This window comes from Anas platyrhynchos, chromosome 3 (genome assembly GCF_047663525.1).
Source record: "Anas platyrhynchos isolate ZD024472 breed Pekin duck chromosome 3, IASCAAS_PekinDuck_T2T, whole genome shotgun sequence".
NCBI classification, from domain to species: domain Eukaryota; kingdom Metazoa; phylum Chordata; class Aves; order Anseriformes; family Anatidae; genus Anas; species Anas platyrhynchos.
The window spans coordinates 72,952,433-72,975,080 of NC_092589.1; the positions used below are offsets into that span (position 1 = coordinate 72,952,433).

Consider the following 22,648-nt stretch of genomic DNA (forward strand, 5'->3'; position numbering starts at 1 on the left):
AAATGAGAGTTGGTCCATACAGGATGAGCCATTTCTCAAGAAGGACAGAAAGTTCAAGTTAATTTTTAAAAGCTTTTTCCAAACTTGTCCTGACGGACCTCATCCTTCCAATTCAGCATCAAGCTGAAGCAACCAAGCAATGAGCAGGCCACTTGGAGAAACACCTTCCCAGGAATAAATGTTGTTTTAAAAGAGCCGAAAGACAGAGAGTGAACAGTAGGAAAAGAGTGGGGAAATACTCCCCTAGCTCAGATTTTCTTTCCTTCCCTGTGAGCTGCCCCATCAGGTCCCAGGACCACCTGGGCTGCTGCCAGCATCCCTCAAACCCACAGAGGGGCAGCCTGTAGGCTGGTGCCCAGCTCTAAGTGCTCGGAGGATAAAAGTGCAGAGCAAGAAATTGATACTTGGTACTTGCAGCCAGAAAGCAAGATTTCTGAGGAGCCCACCTTTAGGAATGCAAGTGTGTGCTTTCTTCTTCTAATTCTGCTCCTAAGTCTCTTCTTCACACTTTTAAGCACTGATACTTCTCTTTAAAAAACTGCCCCTCGGGGCTGCCGTCCTACAGATTTTACATAAAAACCAAGGAAAAAGAATAATCCTCTTTCTCTTCTGAGTGAAGCTAAACACATGGATACCAATCAGGAACTCAATTTACATAGCACTGTTTCTTTTTCTTGATTGCATAACTGTGACTCTTATTTACATATTTATGCAGAAATACAAGGATACAGCTTAACTATAAAGAGATCTCTCTATAAAGAGAGAAAGCTCAACTCGGAAAAAAGTTCCCCTAGCACTCATTCAAATTTGCTGTTTCCACTCAACATCTCTTCTCATACCTGTGTGCACTAGCAACGGGCAAAAGCTGTGAAGCAAAGTGCATGCAAATATTGGCAGACGTTTTCCCAGATATTTTCCTGCCGTGACCATCAGCCAGATTATGAAGACCTGCACAGCTGTGAGTGAGGTCAAAAGCAAGCTCACGTTGGATCACACTTCTGCAGGAAGCAAACACCTCCAGGAAATGCTCCAATAACAAAAATATCCACTACGACATGCAGCTTTCTGGAGACGTGAAGCCAAGAACCAGAGCTCGGGTCATGTCAAGCAGCACAGCAGCAATCCATCAGTGTGGATGAGATAAAACACATGGAAAGACATGGAAAAAAACAACAACTATAGGTTGAATGTGTCCCAGACACTGAGGACACCTCCTGCTTTGTGTTCCATTGAGACATTCGAATTTTTGTTCCTTTTTTTTAAATTGGTTTTTGTCTTTTTCATGAGTTAGAGACACCATGATTGGATACCAAATGTTCCTGCCTGAGACATAAATATCCATCATAAAAACACAGACTCTCTTGCTTGAAAACAAACAAAAATATCTGTTCCTAAAGGAGAAGTGAAAGGAGCATGGACTAACCCCGATGGGCTATGCTGGGTGGTGGGGGAAATGGCCCTGTTCTGCCCCACACTTTGTGACAGGGGCACAGAGAGATGGGAGGGGATCAACGAGGCATATTGTGCTGCTGGTAACATTGCCAGGTCTGGGCTTGGAATATTAACTTGATTGCACTCAAAGACAGAGTGAAAGGTTTGTTGTTCCTCCTCAAGGCTCTACGGTAAGTTGGGCAGCTCAGGGGATCTGCCTGCACTTGCAGTTGTCCACTCGAGGTGTCTAGCATTAATGACAACACAAAAGATGCCTCGGTGAAGGACTATTTTTGGTCTTGTTTCTCTTGTGCAGCACCAACACCCTGCTGGAAGGGAGCACACGCAGCTCTTCGCCAACAGCTTTTGGTGTGCCCCTCACAGAGGCCACACCACGGCTTCGGCTCCTTCCTCTTTTAATGTTTTTGCAGCAGAGCCTTTGACACGGGCAGGCAGACCTGCCTCGGCTGGCCGGGCTGCCACATCGAATGTCACTGCTGGCTTAGTGCTGCCAGCTCCCCAGGTGCTGGGGCAGCAGCTTGATTATTTCGATGCCGGGTTGCTGCCCTCAGTAAATGAAACTGCCCCTGGGGGGATGTTTCCCCTGGGAGCACTGGGAAAGAGTGTTGTGTGTTCAGAGGAAAGAGTTTGCAGATGGAAAGGGCACTGGAATGCAAGCTGGATTTCCACTCAGGGCAGTTTCGTGTGGCATTGCCACGCAGCAATCCAGGGACTGATTCCTGAGCTTCCAGCTGTCCCTGCCACAGCAGCTCCCAGGGAGGTGTCTACTCGTGTCACCCTGCCTAGGAACCAGCAGTGGGCAGACACTCTGCAACTCAGTGTCCCCCAGAGCATCAGCCCTGCAACCAAGTGATTTGGGGACTGTGGTGTGCTCCTGGTGTGCTTCGCCTCCCTGCAGAGCTGAGGCGCACCCGCTCAGTCACTGAGTTCCCTCCGTTGTGCCGTGAAGCAGCTGGAAGGAGACAACGTGGTGGTTTTTTCTTCTCTTTTCCTCTTTTCAAATGAATATCACAAAAGATGGCTGAAGAGCTTAGGAGCAGCTGCACTATCAGGAATTATTTGTACCTCTTGTAAAAAAAAAAAATAAAAAAAAATTATCCTTTTAAAATTATAGCAGCAGAATGGAGATGAGAGCTTCTGTTGCCGTGCTGTGTGTTACTTAGTACCTGTGGTTCATTACATTCATAAGAATATGTACATACTCACTTTTCAGGTTTTAAAGTGTTTTGTCCTTTTGTTTGGTTAGCTAAATAAAGGGTTTTTGTTTGACCCGTGATTTTGAATCCAGCTGGCTTTTTAATATACAGTGATTCACACACAGCAGCCTGCGGAGCCATTCTCGCTCCGCTCGTGGTGGTGTCACACCACTGAGTGCAGCAGAAACCCTACAGAAAATCAAGCACTGCTTGCTGCTTTCGGACCAGCTCCTGAGCAGTTCCTGCTCACGGGGGCTGTGCTGTTCTCTCTAATGACTCCTACTGCAGTGATGGAGCTGGACACAGGGAGAGGCACTTCACACGAGTAAAGTTTGCAGGATCTGGCCTTTAGAGGCACTGCAAGTCGTGTATGATTTTCAGGGTTAGTAATAAACCATTCAATTATAATGAAAATCAGAGCTGAGACCTTTCTGCCTCAAAATTGAAAGTTTTTAATGAGATACTGTCATCATCTTAGTTCTTGTGTAATAGACAGAAACACTGCTTTTAGTGAGGGCAGAGTAGTAGCTTTTAGGTGGAAGTTGATGTTATCTACTTAAATATATATATACATATATAATAAACAAACAAAAACCCACAAAGAAACAATTTTAACTGTGTCAACACTGGAAATTTCATTTTCATTTCCAGTTAAGGCTGCATATAATATATCATTATTAAACATTGGCCTGATCCTTGCACCTAACTAGGCATATGTTTTCTCCCCTGAAAGACAGCTCCACTGATGTAAGAACTTGAAAAATAGTGAGCACATGGGCCCACATGTCCAAGGAAAGATTGGCAATTACTCTTGCAATTGTGCAGTCCTTGTGCAGACCAAATTGCCCATTGACTTGTGGAAATACAAGATCAGACACACAGTCTGTGATTGTCCTCAGCAGCGTTACAGGCAGTGACAGCAGAAGCGCGGCAGGTTCCTTGTCAGGTCTGTGTGGGGATTAAGAGGACGTGTTTTGCAGTGGACTGGCAATGGGGATTCCAGGAATTCTCTTTTTTCTCTTCCAAAAATCATTTCATGACCAAGGTAAAAGTGTCATTGGTCTGACAACATGAGATGTTTGGGATCCAGGTGCTGCAAATGTAACACCATTTTGTCAAATAAGCGTCTGCTGTTTTGTGCTTTCCTTTTCAATAAAAAACTCAGCAAGGAAACTATAGGTGCCATGCTATCCAAACTTTCTGAACTTGCTCTATCAGGAATTGTGAATACAACCAGGGGTTGTGGGTCCTTTTTTTCCTAAAGTGAGATGTCATGTGAGGAGACAGAGATCATGTAGCCTGCTTTCTGTTGTTCTGCTCGGGTATCCCTGCAGATCAGGATGCTCTTTGGAAACAAAAGGCCATATTTTACTGCAACTAGGTTGATGTCAGTTTCACTCTGAGGGATAACCCAAAACCACCAAAATACTCTCTGCCCTTTTGTATTAGTCTTTTTCAGAAATTATGAGTCAGCAAAAGCTTTCTGAAGATGAGATGTAGAAGAACATTTGTATTGTCCCAACAAAACGAATGATTAACCTTGCTGAACACAAAGTCACTTCCTAGTAGAGGGGAAGAATGGCTTGAAAGTGTTGTGTTTCAGCTTTATTTTGTAGACACAGCAAATCATTGGGAGAAATGCTAAAGTAAAAGCACGGTCATACAGTGAAAACAAGCAAACAAAACAAAAGAAAAACAGAGAACAAAGCCAATACATGTTGGACAAAAAATGGCAACATACCTCATATAAGATTTCAAGTCCTTCTCATTCCTCATTAAGTGGTTTATTACTGAAATAGGATTCAATCCATCTAAATTCTCTATAACTAATTTTCACACAAGTTATAGCTACCTAATGAATTTGTGGTGAAAATAAGCTCCTGATAAAATTAATAGAGGGAAGTGGGTATTGGTGATGGTGCCTAGCAGATTCTGTCTCCCTAACTTTGGCATCTAAAAGCGGACACAATATCTTCCCCCAGTGGCATTTCTTTCTTTCCAAAGGTTTAGGAAACTAAAGTCTAGCAGGTGGTATGTTTTCCAGTTTTACCAGAAAGTTTTACCAGATTTTACCACTCCAAGGCACTTGCTGGTCTTACCTCTCGACAGTTAACGTGGATGATGGAGCATCTTTGGCCAAGTCTGTGCAAGTTGCTCAAGCAGTACCAGGATGAAGGCTCAAGTGTTTTCTACCACCACCATCACTTGATCACCAAGTTACCAGTGCAAGTTGCCAGTGCAGATCTCCGGCTGACACCAACTGGTACTCTCATGGGGCATTGGGGCACTGCTAGAAGCACAGCAAATACCAGTATCTGCTTCCAGCCCAGAGTTTGGTCACAATTTTCCTGATTTTGCAGAGGGAAAAGAGTTTAGGTATGCTCTTTGACACCTCACCACAGAGCTAGTGGTCATTCTTCGCTCTGTTTTATCTAGTGCTTCAGATGTATGAGATGAAAAATTCTGGGGCTGGGGTCTTGCCCTTTTGGATTGCCGAAAGAAGGGGAAAAAATTCTCACTAGCAACTTTAAAATTCTTAATCTGATCAGCAGTTTGGCCTGTCATAAGATCTGTTTTATATCACATCTGTAACATCACCACAAGGGTGCCCTGATGAATTACTTGCCTGAACGTATTTATCAATTCCAATGTCATATTTGTGATTATTAGAACTGATAAAAATAATGGAGCTACCTGAGTCTGGAACATAGTTTTCCAATCAGATCGCACTTCAAATGAAATGTCTTTCTATTATCAGTGAAATTATACTGTTTTTTCATAATACCTATTTTCATGTAAGAGCAGTATTACTGATTTACAGCTTCTCTGTGGCCCTGGCTGCTTCATCAGGCAAGTGCCTGATGTGGTGCCCCCTCATTAGCTGGGAAACACATCAAAACAAACTCTTTATATAGCACTATGCAAATAAGATTAATCTGTTTTAGCCCTTGAATACGAATTTAAATGAGTGACAAACTATACTATAATAGTAAAAATGTAATATAAATATAAATATATAAGCAGCAAAGCAGCGACATCACTTTTGAAATCATATGTGCATGTTATTGCTCTAAATAAATCTGTTGCCTGTGAATTTGAACCTGAGTGAAGAAGTGTTTCCAAAATCTGAACAGCATTGACCTCTGATGGGCTCTTTGAAGCCGCTAGCTATGGGATTATCAGAAAACTGCATACTGCTCTGAGACAGGGAGACAGCAAAGATGCACTTAAATGATTTTTCTGCAGCACACAATCAAAAAAAAAAAAAAAAAAAAAAAAAAAAAAAAAGGAGGGGGTGGAACAATTCATGTTATCCACAGAACTGTGGGTGATAAGAAAAGTCAATTTATTATGGCATTGTACAGGCTTTTAGGAAAGGAGACTGTTGCCTTTATTTCTTTTACCCCCTCCCTGTAATGTTAGGTTATAAGAAGAAAAAAAGAGCACAGATTAGAGTTTGATTTTTCCCCACAGTTTAATAACTTTTTAAAATGGCATTATCATAATGCTCTAACTTACAACTTGGAGAAGAAAGCTACTGGAAACCTGGAGAATTATTGTAATTAGCAGCCTATTTGCCTGGGCTTTTTGTTTCTTTGTTCGCTGGAGAATAGAAAGGAGTTTGTTCTCTTCTTTGCTCTCTATTTGCCAGAGAAAAAGAAGAGAATAAACAAACAAGCAAACAGAAAGGTTCCTTTCTTGGTGCAATATTTCATCTCCATAGTAAATGATGATCTCTTTAGGTGGAATTACCTGGTAAACTTTCAAAAGTAAACAAAAGGACTTTGCTTAAATGGAAAATTTTCAAGCCCTCTCATTTCTAAAATCACATGAACACACAACATTTTTACATCTTAAATGCTTTTATTTGTGTACAAAATGTTATAATTTATCAACATTGTGCAGCAATGTATTGTTACACACATACATACATCCACCCCCTCTCCCCCAACACACACACACATACTAATACAACACAAAACCCAACTTTCTTTCTCTCTGCCCTTCAGAAAGGCAACACTGTTTTGGCAGGTCAGCAGCTAGAAATAAGGTGCTATAATTAAGCAGTATCGGAATGTCTTCACCTTACAAATGTGATGTGAAAATTAACATACAACCACATTTTTTCACAGAACTGAAAATTCCATACCCTGAACACTCTCAAAAATACAAACTTTTATAAAGTGCTAATATTTAAGCATGTTTCCAATGACTTCACGACATAGTTTGAAGTTTTAACAGGCACTGTAATAATTCACTAAGTAGATTGTCACCTGGTGCAGTACTACAAAGAGAAAAGTCACTCAGACATCGCTAGGGGACCGGGAACGAAAGGACACTTTAGACTGAAAGCAGCCACAGAAGAGAACCCACATGGACCTCTGGATTTCTTGGTTTCTGTAGGCGTAAATGATAGGATTGATCATGGAGTTGTAGGTAGCAGGTAGAAGTGTGGCATAAGTGTACACAGAAGGGTAATCGGGATCCCCGACCACACAGTATATGGCAAAAGGTAGCCAGCTTGCTCCAAAAGTCCCGAGAATTATAGCAAGAGTAGACACTCCCTTTTTGGTAGCAACATAGTGTGATGCAGTCAGGAAATGTTGCTGAAGAGCTATCTGATGGGCATGTCTGCAAACTATTTTACAGATTTCAATGTAGAGATGGAGCATGATGATAAAAATGAGAAAGAAAGAGGCGGACAGCAGAGTCACATTGCTCTTGGTCAAGGGTCTGACAACGCTGCAGGCAGAGCGGTCGTGGAGGCAGTTCCAGCCCAGGACCGGCAGCAGCCCAAGGCAGAGGGACACCCCCCAGGTGCCCACCAGCATGGTGTGGATGCACAGCACTGTCCTCTCTGAGTAGTAGGTAAGGGCGTTGTAGAGGGAGAGGTAGCGATCGACCGTGATGGCCAGCAAGCTACTCACAGAGGCAGCGAAGGAGGCGACGAGGAAGCCCACCGTGAGGAGGCTGACGGTCTCAGAGCGGATCACGTACTGGAAAACAAAGTTGAGGATGAGGCCGAGCCCGGCCAGCAGGTCAGCAGTGGCCAGGCTCCCGACGAGCACGAACATCGGGGTGCGCAGGGTGGGCGAGTAACAGATGATGGCCACCACGATGGCATTCTCGCAGGCGATGGCGGTGCCGGAGACGCACAGCATCACATCCCAGGGGTTGATAGCAGCAGGCGCGGGGGGCCGCGACGCCAGCTCCAGCGAGGCGTTACCTCCACGGGCAGGCATCCAGGGGACCGCCGCCAGGCTGTCGTTCAGGGCCGGCTCTGGCTCCATCTCCTCGGGGGCCGCCTGTGCAGGGCAGGGGCAGCGAGCGGTGGCGGCACGGTGGGGCGGGGGGCTCGCATGCCGGGCGGGACCCCCCCCCTCAATGCTGTGGTGCCCGCGGGGATGGACGGCGCTGCCCGGGGTGCTGAAACCGAGCGGCCCGTTGGGGTCAATGGGCGCTGTCCATGGTGCTGAAACCGACCGCCCCCGTTGGGTTCAATGGGCGCTGTCCATGGTGCTGAGCGGGCGCTGTCCGTGGTGCTGAAACCCCTACCCCGTTGTGGTCAATGGGCGCTGTCCATGGTGCTGAAACCGCCGGCCCCGTTAAGTTCAATGGGAGCTGCCCGTGGTGCTGCAGGGCGCTGCCCGAACTTTGCCGCTGTCCCGGCCGCCGCCTCCTCCTCCCCTCCCGCTCGCTGCGGCTTCGGCTTTGGCTTTGCCGGGGGCGGGCCGGGCAGCCTTGGGCTGACGTCAATGCCGGCCCGCCGCCGGGGGCAGGGCCCGAGACACCGGGACCGCCGCCGGGCTCCCGAGGGGGCGGGGGAAGCGGCCGCCGGGGGAGGGAGAGGCGGGGCGGGGAGGAGAGAAAGGGGAGAGCGGGAGGGCTCCGGGGGGACGGAGAGAATGGTTCGGGCACGCTCCGGCAGCACCGGGACCCTGCCGGGCCGGGAGCGGTCTCCTGGCAGCGAGCTGTGCAGAAAAAAGGGGCAGAGAGGGTGTCGGTGGTGCTCTTGCACAAAATAAAGCTCGGAAGCTTTTGTTTTCGGAGTGAAAGTGAGCTGAGCTCGGTCAGACCTCAGCTCCCGTTCTGTCCTCTCGTGAAGGTGCGGAGCAGGCTGCTGAACAACCCCCCATGCAGGAGAGAACAACCCCCCAGGCAGAGGAGGGCTCCTCTCAGCATCCCCTCGCGTTTTGCTTGCAGCTCCTTCTTTTTCACTGTCCCGGTGCACGAGTGGCGAGTGCTGCTGCCTGCCCTCAGCCCTGCACTCCGAAAGGTTCTGCACAGAACCGGACTGAGGAGGTTTGTGCAGAAGGCATGAGCTGGAGAAGCAGGGGAATGAATGCTTGTTGATACAGCTTGTTTGAGAGAATAAAATTCCTCCCCTTTTTCATTCCCCACTACTTCTTTATCAACATGGTTTTGTGCTCTGAATGCTAGCTGCAGTGTGTTTATAGGAAGAATAGGCTAAGTTTTCTGTTTGTACAGCACTTACTATAATGGCTCTGAACCTAGCTGTGAGCTTTGTATACCACTGAATGTAAATGTTTAAAAATAGTACTAGAAATTGCCGTGAAAAAGCCTGTCTCACATTTATCCTCTCAGAAGAATGCCTACTTTAGAGTAGACAGTCTGTTTACCAGTGCAAGCACCCACACTGCTTTCTGAGATACCTTCTCTAAAGCATATTAATTGATGAAACTGAGTATAACTGTGTCGTGCCAATCACTACCCAAGCCAGTATCAAACACAGGCAGCAGGTAGTTTCCATCTGCAGCAGAATGGCTTTTCTAGTTATTAAGGGAACAAGCCAAAAGGTACCCAAGTCTGGAAGAACATGTTTGTTCTATAACTACTGATCAAAAGAATGTGGAAATAGAATTACATCTCAGTTATGGGAACAGCATGTAAGCCATTTAGACACAATTTCAAAAAATTCATTAAAGAAAATGCGTTTACTGTCTTCAACAGTCCAAATGAGCAAGACACATAGGCCATGCCACATTAAAGGTGGACACATTTAAAGGGAATTAGAATGTCAGTACTCATTACATCCATCCTGATCCACATCCTGAAAGATAAATACTATTATCCAGACAACCTGTGGACACTTTGTATCTCTACAAACAAAGCAAAACATTGTGTCCAAGGATTTCTGAAACAGTGAATTTCATATAATTTAATTTAGAAGGGATTTGTGGGGGTCAGTTTTGTGTCATTTCTAAGGGTTTAATTCAGTCAAGTGTAAACATCTTCAAGGAAGATTGCACAGCCTCTCTGGGTAACCTGTGCCAGGGTTTCACCCTCACTATAAAGATTTTTTCTTCCTTTTATCTAATTGGAATTTCCTTCCCTGTAACTTGCACACACAGCCTCTTGTCTTCCATAGTGCTCCATATATTCTACTGTGCCCACCCAAGGCTTTACAACATCATCTACAAATGCAGCAAATTGGCTGTAAGAAGGTTTAAGAAGAGTCTACACATCCACATGCCTGTTGCCTTGTATTTTGTTCTGTCTTCAGGACAAGCTGGTTGCTATAGCACTAACGCAAGCATCTGCCTATTAGTTATTTATTGAGATGTGGTTTATAAATTTGAATTACAAGCTAAAATAATTGGTCAAGCACAACAAGGTATCTCCGAAAGGGTGATTCATATGTCCAGATCGACTTTGCTTCTTATTGTCAAGTGTATTCTGAGTTCTGGCTCTTTAGTCCTGTGTATTTCTCTAGATTTCAGGAAGAGGAAGAGGATGTTCTTACAGCCTGTGTCAGGTTCTTAGGCTCTGTGCTTTGCAAACACTGCTCTGAATCTGCCCAGCTCAACAACTCACATTGCCAAGTATCAGTTAGGAGGATTAGTGACCAACTCTTCGTTTATTAAAATGGTTACATTTCTGTGGCAACTGTATATATCTCCAGAATAATTGTTAAAAATCTTTTGTTTTTAGTGGAGCTTCTTGCATCAGTCATTCCAACAAAAAGTAAGTCATCTGGAGTGTTCTTAATTTTAACTGGTTTTGGTGAGAAAAACATTCAAATAATAGATAAACCTGGCATAAAACATCTGGGTTTTGAGCCAGGTGTGCTTCTTTACTTAAAACTTCATAAAGTTGCAGCACGCTGTCATTCATATTAACAGCCTACAGAAAAAGTCCAGAGACAAAACATTTATTTTCTCCTTGGGCTATCCCACACACACATGGAAGGTGAGCATGCATTGGGCATAAATGAAGCCAAGTGGGGTTCTCCTCCTGTTTGCTCCAGCAGCCATGTTCATTCAACACGGCAACACTGGGAGCAGTGGAGAGAGGAGCCTGGCCAGACCTTCCACACTACCATCAAGATGTTTTCATCTTGGCTTCCTATCTGAGACTGGATGCACAGATGTCATGGAATAATTTAAAAATAAAAAGCTGTGGTGCAACAGTACGTGCCTAAGCAGAATGTATAATATAGCTAAGGAATTATCTTAGTGAATTTCTGAAAATTAAACAGCAATAAAATTAAAAAGTTGCTGAAATAAATAACCTAAAAATCTTTGCTTGATTTTTTCCATCTGTTCTGAAAGCTGAGCAATATTGCAGTGTAATTTTAATATGTGATTACTTAATTTCAGTTAACTATGGATTATTTTGATAGCTGGTATTCTTTAATGATTAATAAGTAGGCTGACTAAATGTTAAGTATTATTAAATGTGCTTTACATAGCATGAGTTGGAACAAAAAAAGCACTTCAAAAATTTATCTTTCCAATAACATGCTGAAAATATTTAAGAGTCATTTTTCTTCTGGCAACATAAAGAAACCTTAAAATAAAAGAGGGAGGAGGGGAAGAAAGAGTGGGGATAACACAGATGGTGAGCTAAGCAGTGCTGACATTTCAGAGCTTTCTATGCAGCTGGTGCAAAAAGATGTTTTAAACACTTAGGAATCCATTTAGGCACCTCTTCAAGTTTATCATTTTCCCGACTTGGTGAACTCAGCCACATCACCTAGTGTCACTGATGACCACTTCCTCATTAGCATTACTCCCAGCTGACTGTTTGGATTTAGACAGATGTCCACCTGCAAACACACTGCATTACAAAAGCTAGAGATGAAATAAACCTCAGAGGGATTCAGGTGCCATTTAGAATCTAAATTGTGTCCTACGCAGTCCCATTTCTCCACCACACATCATGTTTCCCATACGCTTCTTGACCATGCTTCTTGCTGAGCCTGCACCGTGCCTTCAGTCCTTTTTGACCAGGTTTCAGCTGCTCGTCTACTCAGGCTCTTACCCAGATAATGTCCAGAAATGTCAGTCTGCTAGCATGTCTTTAAAACTGTTTTTACTTGCACAGTAGTGTTATATATGAGCACAGAAACACAACTGTCACACTTTTTCTAGCACATGCTTGGGATGAAAAAATCCCATCTTAATACGTTGCATTTACAAAATTGCATTTCTCAGATGGGTGCTTTAGCAAGTACTACTACAGCTTGTTCAGTCTCTGAATTGCTAGCAGAAAGTAAAGGGACAAATGTCGTGTATGCGGGTGAAATAGTGTAATAAATGCTTAATGTCAGGAACGGATTCAGACTGAAACTTTGGTTGAAACCTGAAGAATTTTTGAACTATCACGCATTTCTTTTTCATTGAGAAGAAAATATAACTGTGGATATGTGCAGAAAAACAGACAGAAGCATAGCTAACACTGTTAGGAGATTTCATTTATGGCTCTCAAAGGGCTTTACAACAATTTAAAGCTAAATAAAGAGAGAGGTCAACCTGTGACAGCAGTAGTGTCCTGGAAGCATCATAAATCCCCAATGAAGTTTCCAGGAAGAAAAAATATTAATCTCTTAAATTTACTCTTCAACAAGTTAGTCTCCAGTTTAAGACACTGTCACAGGGGGTTAGAAATGGTGGTTTTAAGATCTAGGTAGCACTGAAGGAAAAGAGAAAGGTCAAACTTATGAATTCTCATTAATTCTTCCCAATGGACACTTTCTTGAAGCTCTGAAAGTCCTCAAGCAAACATGACTCTGTCAAATATCACTTGACTTTTTCCTTTATTTTATACGAGCTGTGCACACATTGAAAGCTCACAAATTCACTTTCTGTTTTATCTTGGACAGAGGGTAAACACTGAAGTAGAAAAGGTCTCTCTCACTCATTCCTACTTCTTCTAGCCCGCCAGCTGAGGTTCTGCCTGCAAACCTCCTTGTATCCTGGGGTATGACACCCCCCCAGCCTCCCCTCTCCCTGCCTCACCAGTTTTGGGAGATGCCGGTTCTTCCTGTAGCTGGTGGCGGCACAGTCCTGGGCTGGGTGCCCTTCTCCTTCTGCCCACTGCCTCTTCAGACACGATGAGGCTTTGAGGCAGCTTTGAGCTCTCAAGCTTAGGCAAGTAGGGCCTCTCCTCTCCCCTGGAAGACACTTTAGAGTGTTCACCACCTGGAGACATCATTGATTTGGGGGATGAGGGAGCTTGGGCAATCGTACAATCTTTTGGGACACAGTAAATATGAAAGCATTCTACACATCTGAATAACAACTGACACATCTGTCAGTCTACCTTCATTAGCCAGCCAGGATAAGGTTTTTGGAGGAGCTGGCTTAGCTTCCAAAGGAACGACATTTGGAAGCAACACATGGATGCTTAAGGTGCTGCACACAGATTTGTATATAGACCATTAGGAAAGGCATGGTTGTTGCTTACCTTTATTAAAAAAGATAGCCTCTGGTCCACTCTGTTTATTTCTGCAATTAGTGAAGAAAATACTAAAGCCAAATACACATATTTTGCTACATTTCTTCCACTGCACTTGCTGAAACATCTAGCAATGAATAACCTTTGTTGCAGATGATTTCTTTGCATCATTGGAAGAAGCAGGATGGGGAAGGATTTTTTTTCATTGTTTTCATTCTTCTAAACTTTTCCAGAAACTTCCTTCCCAAGCTTTCCGATGGCTCCAAACCAGCCTTTAAATTGTTGAGGAGCTTTTCTACACATCTAAACTAGATGAGCTTAACTGAGTTTAACTAAACAATTTCTGTCTGTAGTTTTCTAAAAAGATGCAATTTTATCTCACTTAAAAATATATGTTGTTTTGCATGATCCTATAAACTCATGATTAGTTACTTCTTGGAAGGGTGTATATATTTTTTCTCTTAAAATTAATAACAAGTTTGAGACCAATTTTCCAGATGCTAGAATGCAATCTAAAAATAAATTTCATTGTGGAAAAAGCAATGTGTCCGTCTTCCTTTATATAGATCTTCAGAGAAATTGCTCTTTCAGAAATTGCTAGAAGACAGACCCATTGTCAGCAGCCTGCAATTTACCCACCTGCAGGCCGGAATCAGCTCTCTAGTCTCTATAAAGGCTTTGGGAAACAAAAGTGAAGTGCATGCCCCCGACAAAATAGAAAAATACATATTTCTAAGCCAGAAATCCACCTGCTGAGGATCCCTTGCACAGGTAAAGCTCAGAATAGGACCCAAACTGAAAAAGGACCAAGCTCAGCATCAATTTTGACCTCTGTGGAGCTGGTCAGAGGGATACGCTGAGGGAGGTAGTGATGTCTCAATACAGAAGAGACCTCTGACTGAGCAGGAGCTGCATCAGAACTCTCTCCCCAGAACTGGTAGAACTGTCCTTGCTTTTCAGTCTCGAGCCTTATTCATCCATTTTTATTTTTAAAGCTAGGAGAGAATGTTTGGCCACCTCCGAATGTTTGACTAACTCTGTATGTTTGACCCTCTGCGTACTCACCTATTCCCTCTGGAAATGGAGATGGAGGTCCAGTTTCCCTATATCACAACTGCCAGGCAAATAAACTACACCTTACCAAATATTTGGATTAACAACCATACAACATAGAAACAACACTTTGAGATGGGACCAAAATTCACACCTTTCCTCAACTTATGAGGCTGCAGGCATGCTCTCTTCCATGTGTTTGCCCTGGCCCATCTCCACACAGCCTCAATACAAAACCAGCCATACCTAAGCTATATCCCTGCCGGATGGGTGTCCAATCTGCCCTTAAAAGTGACAGATTTGCCTCACCTCCATAGGCAACTTGTTCTAGGGATCAGCCAAACTCCCAAACTGCAAGGTTATAGCCAAGAAACACCTGATGGGTTTGACTCACTAAACTGTACAGAACCGTAGACATCGTAGAAGACTGTGTACTAAAACGACTCCAAAGAAAACGTAGGATCTTGGATTTAGTGACAGGAAAATGGGTGCAGAGCTGCTGAAGAGGGGTCATGGTGGTGGGGCAGAAAGAAAGCTTCCTGCTGGCCAGTGGGAAATGTTGTTCTGGGTGCTTGGCCTGGGATTTGGGCATCACAGGCACAGGTCCATACGTCCAATGTATCATTTGTCAAATTAGACATTACTTAGAGATATTAATGACTCATGTTTAAACCAATATTATGTATGATTTTGTGTTTCATGCTCTACATACTTTATTTGACTTTTCTAAATATGAATATAGTTTTATATTTCTTTGAAGAAATATAGCTTTTTATGTCTTTATATGCCTGCTTGGCAACCCTTAGCAAAGACATTTCTTCTGAGAGAACAAATTAAAGCAACTTCAAAACAAGCCTGTTATTGCTCAGCAGCCTGGGTCCCTGCCAGCAAGAAACAAGTTGATTATTTAGCTGAGGCAGTAAAGGAGAATTGCAAATTCTCAGCAAGTGTTGATTTTTTTTTTGTGTGTATTTTTTGTTTGTTTGGTTGGTTGTTGGTTGGCTGGTGGTGTCAGCTTTAATATAGAAGTAAGTCAAACGTACAGGTGACAAGGTTGAAGTTCCTGACATCACGGAGTGCTTACGGGGCAGAGGCTGGGAGCCTTGATGGCTACATTTCCCAAGGCAGCAGGATCAGCTGGGAAAAATCCATAGTCAGAGCAATGCTCCGGAGTGAGCCCAGAGTGAGCATGCACTTGGTTGGCTCGGCAAACACAGTGACAGAGCCCTACTGTGGCAACATCTATATGCCTTCACTGAAAAAAACCACAACAACCTTCTACAGATATAGATCACAAATTTTCCAGGAAGAAGGATGACTGCTTAATCCCTGTATCCCTGCAGAGGGGCCTATTTCCTGAGATGACCACAAGAATGATTTTTTACCATACACTATTAGGGGTCAGTTTTTACTGTTATTTCCAAAAATCTCTATATGATGACAAAATGAGTTTGAAACACAGTGCTGTAATATAGAGAGCTTTAAAATAAAATTATGGGTTGAGTCACTAGCTAGAAGTTCACCAGAGAGAGAGAAAGAGAAAATGTAGAGAGTTGAATGAAACAACGTGCTCTGGAGAGGCAGGGAAGGGGCAAAATGCAAGGTGAGCATTGATACTTTACTATTCTCTTCATATATGTGCTAATTGGAAGCGTCTACTTTTTATCTAATCAAGGAAGTGTGAATATGTGTCATAAAAAGTACAAATCAGTTGCTTCCTGATATCGCCACAAAGCCAGCAGTGTGGTAGGGAGCTGCTCTTCTGGCATCTCTTCTTGGGAACCCCTGAGCATGGGGCAGCCTCCCCAAGAGGCTGCTCCCCTCATGGAGATCACCAGTGCAACCAGGAGAAAATATAGCAAACCTCACCTGCAACCAGTGGTAAAAATTGGCTTTGAGTGTCTAAAAATAACAAGAAGTCCTTTTTATAATCCAGAAATTGCTATATTCAGCAAGAGGTAATTTGGTGGTAAATTACATTCTGACAAAGAAGAGTTAATCACTGACCTAAAAATTAGCTGTTGCCTAGGTACCCCTGGTCAGGCTCTGTTGACATTTATGTTGTGCAAACAGAATGCAATACCAACCAGTCGTATGTATATTTAGGGCTTTAAAATGGCCAGTTTTCCAAAAGGTAAAGCAATGACTGGGAACACAAATTTACTGGTGGAGATGTTGACGCCACCTGGATATCATTCAGATGTGTTCTGTGGGTGACCTTGAGGATTCAGCTCTAAAAATATTGTAAAAAGCTCAAAAAACAACTCCACAATGTATTTCATTGGGGAGAAACCACCCTGGCTAAAGGAAGATGCAAAGGCAGCTACTGAAAACTACCTGATGTGGGTAGCATGGTTTCTCAGAAGATAGATCACATCACAGAAACCGTTTTTTTTTTTTGTTTGTTTTGTTTTGTTTTGTTTGTTTGTTTGTTTTTCACTTTTGGTGAGATTAGATGGATAAACACCCCTATGCAGAAAAACTCGCTTGGATTTCATACACTTGGATTTCTCCGAAGCTTTTGACCTCATACTGCTGATGTTAAATGTTTGTGGGATGTGGTGTTAACCGGGAACACAGTGGAGGGGTGAAAATGGGACTCGCTGTCAGATGGCAGCAAGGGGGTGAAGGGAGAGCCATGACTCTTGCTGTCACTAATTTTAACACTGTTATTGTTATTATTTTTCGAATCATCTAATATTAACGAGAAATAAAATGATAAGAAAAAAAGAAAAAAACACAGCTGGTAAAGTTCAGAGGTAGCACAAAGATTAGTGATGTTGTAATGAGCAAGAAGACAAAGTACCGCTCTAGGAGGAGAGGGATCATCTGGTTGAAAGGTTGCAAGCTAATAAAATGCACTTCAATTACAATTAAAGACTAAGTGAGCCATTTGGGAGCAACTCACAGAAGCTCAGCCTAGAGGGGGAAGCCTCGTCTATGGAAGCTGCAACTCAGAGGAATGGGGAGTCACCACAGATAGCCAAGCTTATGTCTAAATTACAGAGCACAGATTGTTTTGTTAAAATGGGAATTAACAGTCATTTTAAAGACGCGTGGTAAGCCAGGCTCTGAAGAGCATGGAGGAATGGGTAGGACTAAATTGGACAATTGCATTGGGGTTGAGGGTCTTTCCAGCTCTTGAGTTCCCTGGAGATCCTCAAAAACCACTTGGACATGGTCCTGGGCAAGCAACCCTGGGTGTTCTTGCTGGAGCTGGGGTTGGAGCAGGTGGTCTCCAGAAGTCCCTGCCCACCTCAGCCTTTCTGTGATTCTGAATTACTTCACACCTTTCCCACCAGACAGCTGCATTCCTGCATGAGGGCAATGGTCTTCAGACCTCATGCTTCAATTACTAAGCAGCTTGCCAGCAAACAGGTGTTTGCTTGTTTTCCTCCAGAATCCTTAAAGAATTGCTTTTTCCTACTGCACAGCTGCTTTAATTTTCTTTTTGTTTTGTCATTGCTATAATTATTATTGAGGAGCCAGCTGTGTCCTCTGAGATGACCCAGTGGTCACCTATGGTCCCCTGTGGTGGACTAGCTGATTGCAAGGGGGATGTGGTTCGTGTGCAGGGATCACCTCCCTGCGTCAATCCCCTGCTGTTACCAAGGGGTAGCTGACACCAGGGATTAATTGCATTTTATGGGGTCTGTGAACGGATGACTGCTTGCTTGCCAATTGCCTGCAAGTAAAAAAATGCACAAGTTCCTCCAGCTCAGTCCCCTGCATGCCCTCATCGTTTTTGAATGCTATGACACATCCCAGCCAGATCACACCCTGCCTGCAGCTCCCCCCAGGCATAAGGCAGATAGAAACATGGCAGAGCTGCTCCTTTGTGCACAGTAGTGCTTCATTCACGTTACTTCTGCGTTTACTCACGAAGCATGTTTCCTAGAGGTTTGCAATGCAAGGATCTTGTGAGTGTAAAGAGATCAGCAAACCCAAAGTGGAGCAAAATGTGACTTTGAAAAGCAAGTGATAAATAATATGTTTTGCAATGGGTCCAATAGGTCAATTACATTTCTTTTTTTTTTTTTTTTTTAAGCTGTTGACCTGATTTTATTCTATGAATATATGTTTATAAATAGCTAATTGCTTAAACACAGCTCAGGCTTCCAAGGGGACACTCGACAAGTTCATCAGTTTCCACTTGCTTCCCTAAAAACACTTCCCTAAAAACTCATCTGAGCACGGTGACTAGCATCATATCAATGTGCTGGGGCGTGAACAGGTGGAGCAGGGAGAGCACCTCCAACCAAAGCTGTCCCCACAAATACCATGGAGCTAGTGGGTGGCGGTGTCCCAGCTCCACCTGTGGCTGCCTGCCTACCAGTATGGTGGTACAGGGGGCTGCCTCCTTCTCATGGGCTGCACCATGCTCAGATTTGGGCTGGAAATTAAAATAAAGAGGGAAAAAAATGTAAAAAGGTGTATGTCCTCATGACCATATTCTCTGGACCACATTGCCTCCAAAAGGGCTCCCAGCAGAGAGGTGGTTGGTTGCATGGCCACCACCCAGCCTGGGGATGGGGATGTGGGAGCAACCAGAGCCCAGAAGAAACCCCATTCCAGCTGTCCCCAGGCTGAAACAACAGCATTTCTTTGGGATCCTTGGCAAGCTTCTGCTCCTCAGAGAGTTTGGGGGCCCTGTTTTTCTCCCTCACTCTGATGAACCCTTGTTACAGAGATGTGTCCAAAGGGCACGGGCTTTGCGTCACGCTCCTGATGCCCTCCTCGCCTGCCCTGGAAACCAGCCCGAGCTGCAAGCTTGCGTGCCAGGCAGGGGCTTCACATCTCGGATGTGAACACTGCTTAGTCTGCAAGCTGCTCCGGGCCAGTTTTTCCACAATCTGTTTTGAAAAAGAAAATGTGTGCATGATAATCTGCTCCCGTGGAAGCGTTACAGTCTACCTCTGCTGCATACACTCGGTGTGGAAATGTGTGTTACCATAACAACAAGAGGAATTAATTTAACCATATTATTAGGCCCTGTTTATATGCACACACAATCATAAAGGAAAAAGAACATGTCCTGCTCTTCAAGAAGACCCCTATGAGGTCTTAATCATATGCATGAGTTTCATCATGATCACCAGACCCTGGTTTTCACCTTAGAGGTGCAAAAGCAAAAGCCAATAAACCAAAGCAAATTCAGCACCATAGCACCAGAGCAGCACGTTCCTATGCTTTGGAGGCACTGTGGTGGGAAGCAGGAAGATACCAGTGGGAAGCTGGAGGAGAACCCAACCCATGGTGTGCGGCACACATATGGGGGGTTCACAACACGTTCCTCTTGCTCTGTCTTGTTCTTGAAGGATGCTGAGCTCTGGACTCCTTAGTGTTTTGTCTACCTCATCCCACTGCTGGTGTCTTTTGGACTATCTTTGTCTCATCAACAACTTATCAACCGCACGTTGGAGATTTCCATAAGACCTGAACCACTTCTTGTTTATTTTTCTTCTGCTATTCCCCATCTGATCTAGCCAAAAAAAGCTTCAGGTAGAGCCCAGCCTCTTTCTGCACGTTAAAACTGATACTATACCTTAAATATCTCATAAGGATCCATTCAGCATCATCAAGGAGAGCACCACTTACTCTCAGGAATCACCCTCTGGTCAAATTGTTTAGTGACTTTGGTATCTAAACTAAATTGTTCGGGAAACCTTGTTGTGAATTCCTAGCGGGAGTCAAAAGACGTGATAAACTACTCCTTTATCATTGAAGTAGCCATCCAAAAATGACACTCACCTGCCTTTTGACATTTAAAATGCTAACATGGATTAGTTTCGGTTTATTATCTCAGGGAATTAAAATGTTTATTTTAAAATGTCCAAAAAGTCACAAGAGTTCACCTCTTGTTAAAGAGATTTCGTAGACCATCAAGAGCAGACATCTTTCTAAATTATTTTGCACTCTTGTGGTGAAAAATAATTTTTAGTTTATATGCCTGAAAACACCCAGTGCAGTTCTAGAGATGAACTTAACCACATGCAGGGGGTGCTTGTTTCATGGGCATGGTCTGCACTCGAGCTTTCAGGCACTGCTGGGCACGCACGAGTGACCACAGGCCTGCACCAAAATCAATCACAAGAATTTTCTTTTGTGTGGCACTGCTAGACTCAGTGTTTTCTTCAATAGCTATCACAGTTACTCTGTGAGCTGATTTGATGTTAATAAGTTTGGGGTTTGATTTGCAGGACACGATCTCACAATCTCACAGGTTTTTCTTGGGTGGGAAAAAGAGAGGACTGATGCTCACCGACCCCAGGGGAAGAGACAGGCTGGGAACAGAGACGTGGGGACGCAGCTGTCCCATGGATACTTCACCAGGCTTTCTGCAAGGCATGGTCCCTGAGCAGGGCAGCAAGGCTGCCCTGGAAAGGGAGCTGCAAATCCTGACTCAGAAGCACATGAGAAAGCCCAGCCTGTCCCAGCCACTGCTTGTGAGAACCAGGAGACAAGATGCTGAGGCAGAAAAGAAGGGGCCATCTCCACCAAAGCAGCTGATACAAATCTGGCTTTATTTTGGTCACTTCCCCAACATACTGTTATCTCTTTCGTCCTGTCTAAATTGAGATTTAATACTTGGAATGCATCCACGCTCCAAAAATATCCAGATACAGAGAGAAAAACACTGGATGAGTCACCAGAAATCCAAGCTGAAGAGTTTGAGAATGCATTTTAATTATGCATAGCAATAATTTAACGCTACCTGCAATGCCTTTAATTACACGACCATTTATTTTTAGCACCAAAATGCAACAAAATAGGTGTTCATTTATTTTTGAGTACTTGACTCTGTCGGTAAGTACAGCATTGAAAAGGGAGACCAAGGTGCAACCATAATGACACAGGTTATGGCATTATCTTTCACAAATGCAGTTGGGCCTCACAAGGTCACAGATGGGACACCTGAAAAACCAAAATGATTACTCTGAAGAGATTGTTGTGCTGAGAAAGGACAGAAAGATTTGAGTACCTCGGTGCTCAGAAATGCACTCTGGTCCCCACTTTGATAAGATTGGTAAGAGACACAATATAGAGAATAGGCAAAAACTGCTGAGTATTAAAAAGCTGTTTGCAGGTCACTTTTAAAAAAACAGCCCTGGTCATGCCTATTTCCAAAAATCTACTTTCGAACCCAATGGCTTAGCAAATAATCACCTCATATCAAATATCCCCTTCAAAACCTCGATGCTGGAACACGTAGTGCTGATATGGCTCAATATAAACATTTAAATAAAGGTTATTATTTCCAGGTCTGTGGAAAAAAAAAGTGCAGCAATGGGGCAGCTGTGTTCGAAAGATGCTGAACAAACTTCTTAAATGCTGATTCCATTCATTTGCTCCCTGCTCTTAGATTTCCCCCAGGGGAAACTTTGCCCTATCCTGCTGCAGGCACCCCACTCTCTGCTCGTAGCATGAGTACGAGTTTGAAGCACACAGATTTGAAACACGTTTACGTAACTCAGAGAAACCAGGCTATTGTGGTCCAGCCTCTCCCTTCAGCGCAGGAAATGATGAACTGCTTGATCCCACTAGGAAAGGGAAAAAAAAAAAAAAAAAAAAAAAAAAAGTCCTGGTATTGTGTATTCACCGCAGTCAGAAGCAGCTGCAGAGTTTTTTTCGTGTTCCTGTCATTTCAAGCTATTGGTATAAACTGCACATTGTATGAAACGCCACTGAGGTCTGCACGTGGCAGTGCTCTTGTCTCTCTAGCTGGGAAATCATCCCCACAAACACGTGCGTGGTGTACAGGGAGTCCAGCACGGGCCAAACACAGCTGCTGGGTGGCCTGGGCATCTGTTGTGACGGCCAGATAGTGAGATTGCCTTCTTCCATCTCAACAAGATTCAAGGCAGAGCATAGAGAAAAGGAGGCACCCACTCACCTGGCAGCCAGCCCTGCTGTCTGTGGGGTTCAGATGGGTCGTGGACTTCTCAACAACCACCTCAGGTTACCCTCTGTCAGTTTGTACCATAACTCTTTCTTTACCTACCCTGTCAGCAACCTGTGAGGCTATACTGTGGTTTTAGTCATGCCCACAGTCTGCTAAATATCTGCTGAACAGCCACTGCCTCCATTGAAAACAATGTAATTGCTGGGATGTAAAGATGGCCTGGGGAGCACAGAGGTGACAGCAGTCACCCTCCAATTAAAATAAATAGATAAATAAATACATAAATAAATTGTTTTTACTGAAAAACACAGCTGAGCTCCTTCACTCCCAGCACTTGGTGGCA

At 43.8% G+C, this 22,648-nt stretch overlaps 1 protein-coding gene across 1 annotated transcript; it reads right to left on the reverse strand.

Annotated features, from left to right (window-relative positions):
* Positions 1 to 6,251: 6,251 nt before the first annotated feature.
* GPR6 (G protein-coupled receptor 6) lies at positions 6,252 to 8,377 on the reverse strand. Its single transcript, XM_005031751.5, has one exon. The coding sequence runs from the start codon at positions 7,937 to 7,939 to the stop codon at positions 6,953 to 6,955; it is 987 nt and encodes a 328-aa protein (XP_005031808.3). The 5' UTR covers positions 7,940 to 8,377; the 3' UTR covers positions 6,252 to 6,952.
* Positions 8,378 to 22,648: the final 14,271 nt, after the last annotated feature.

Coding starts and splice junctions, on each gene's coding strand:
- GPR6 (XM_005031751.5), bottom strand. CDS start 7,939: ATGGAGCCAGAGCCGGCCCTGAACGACAGCCTGGCGGCGGTCCCCTGG.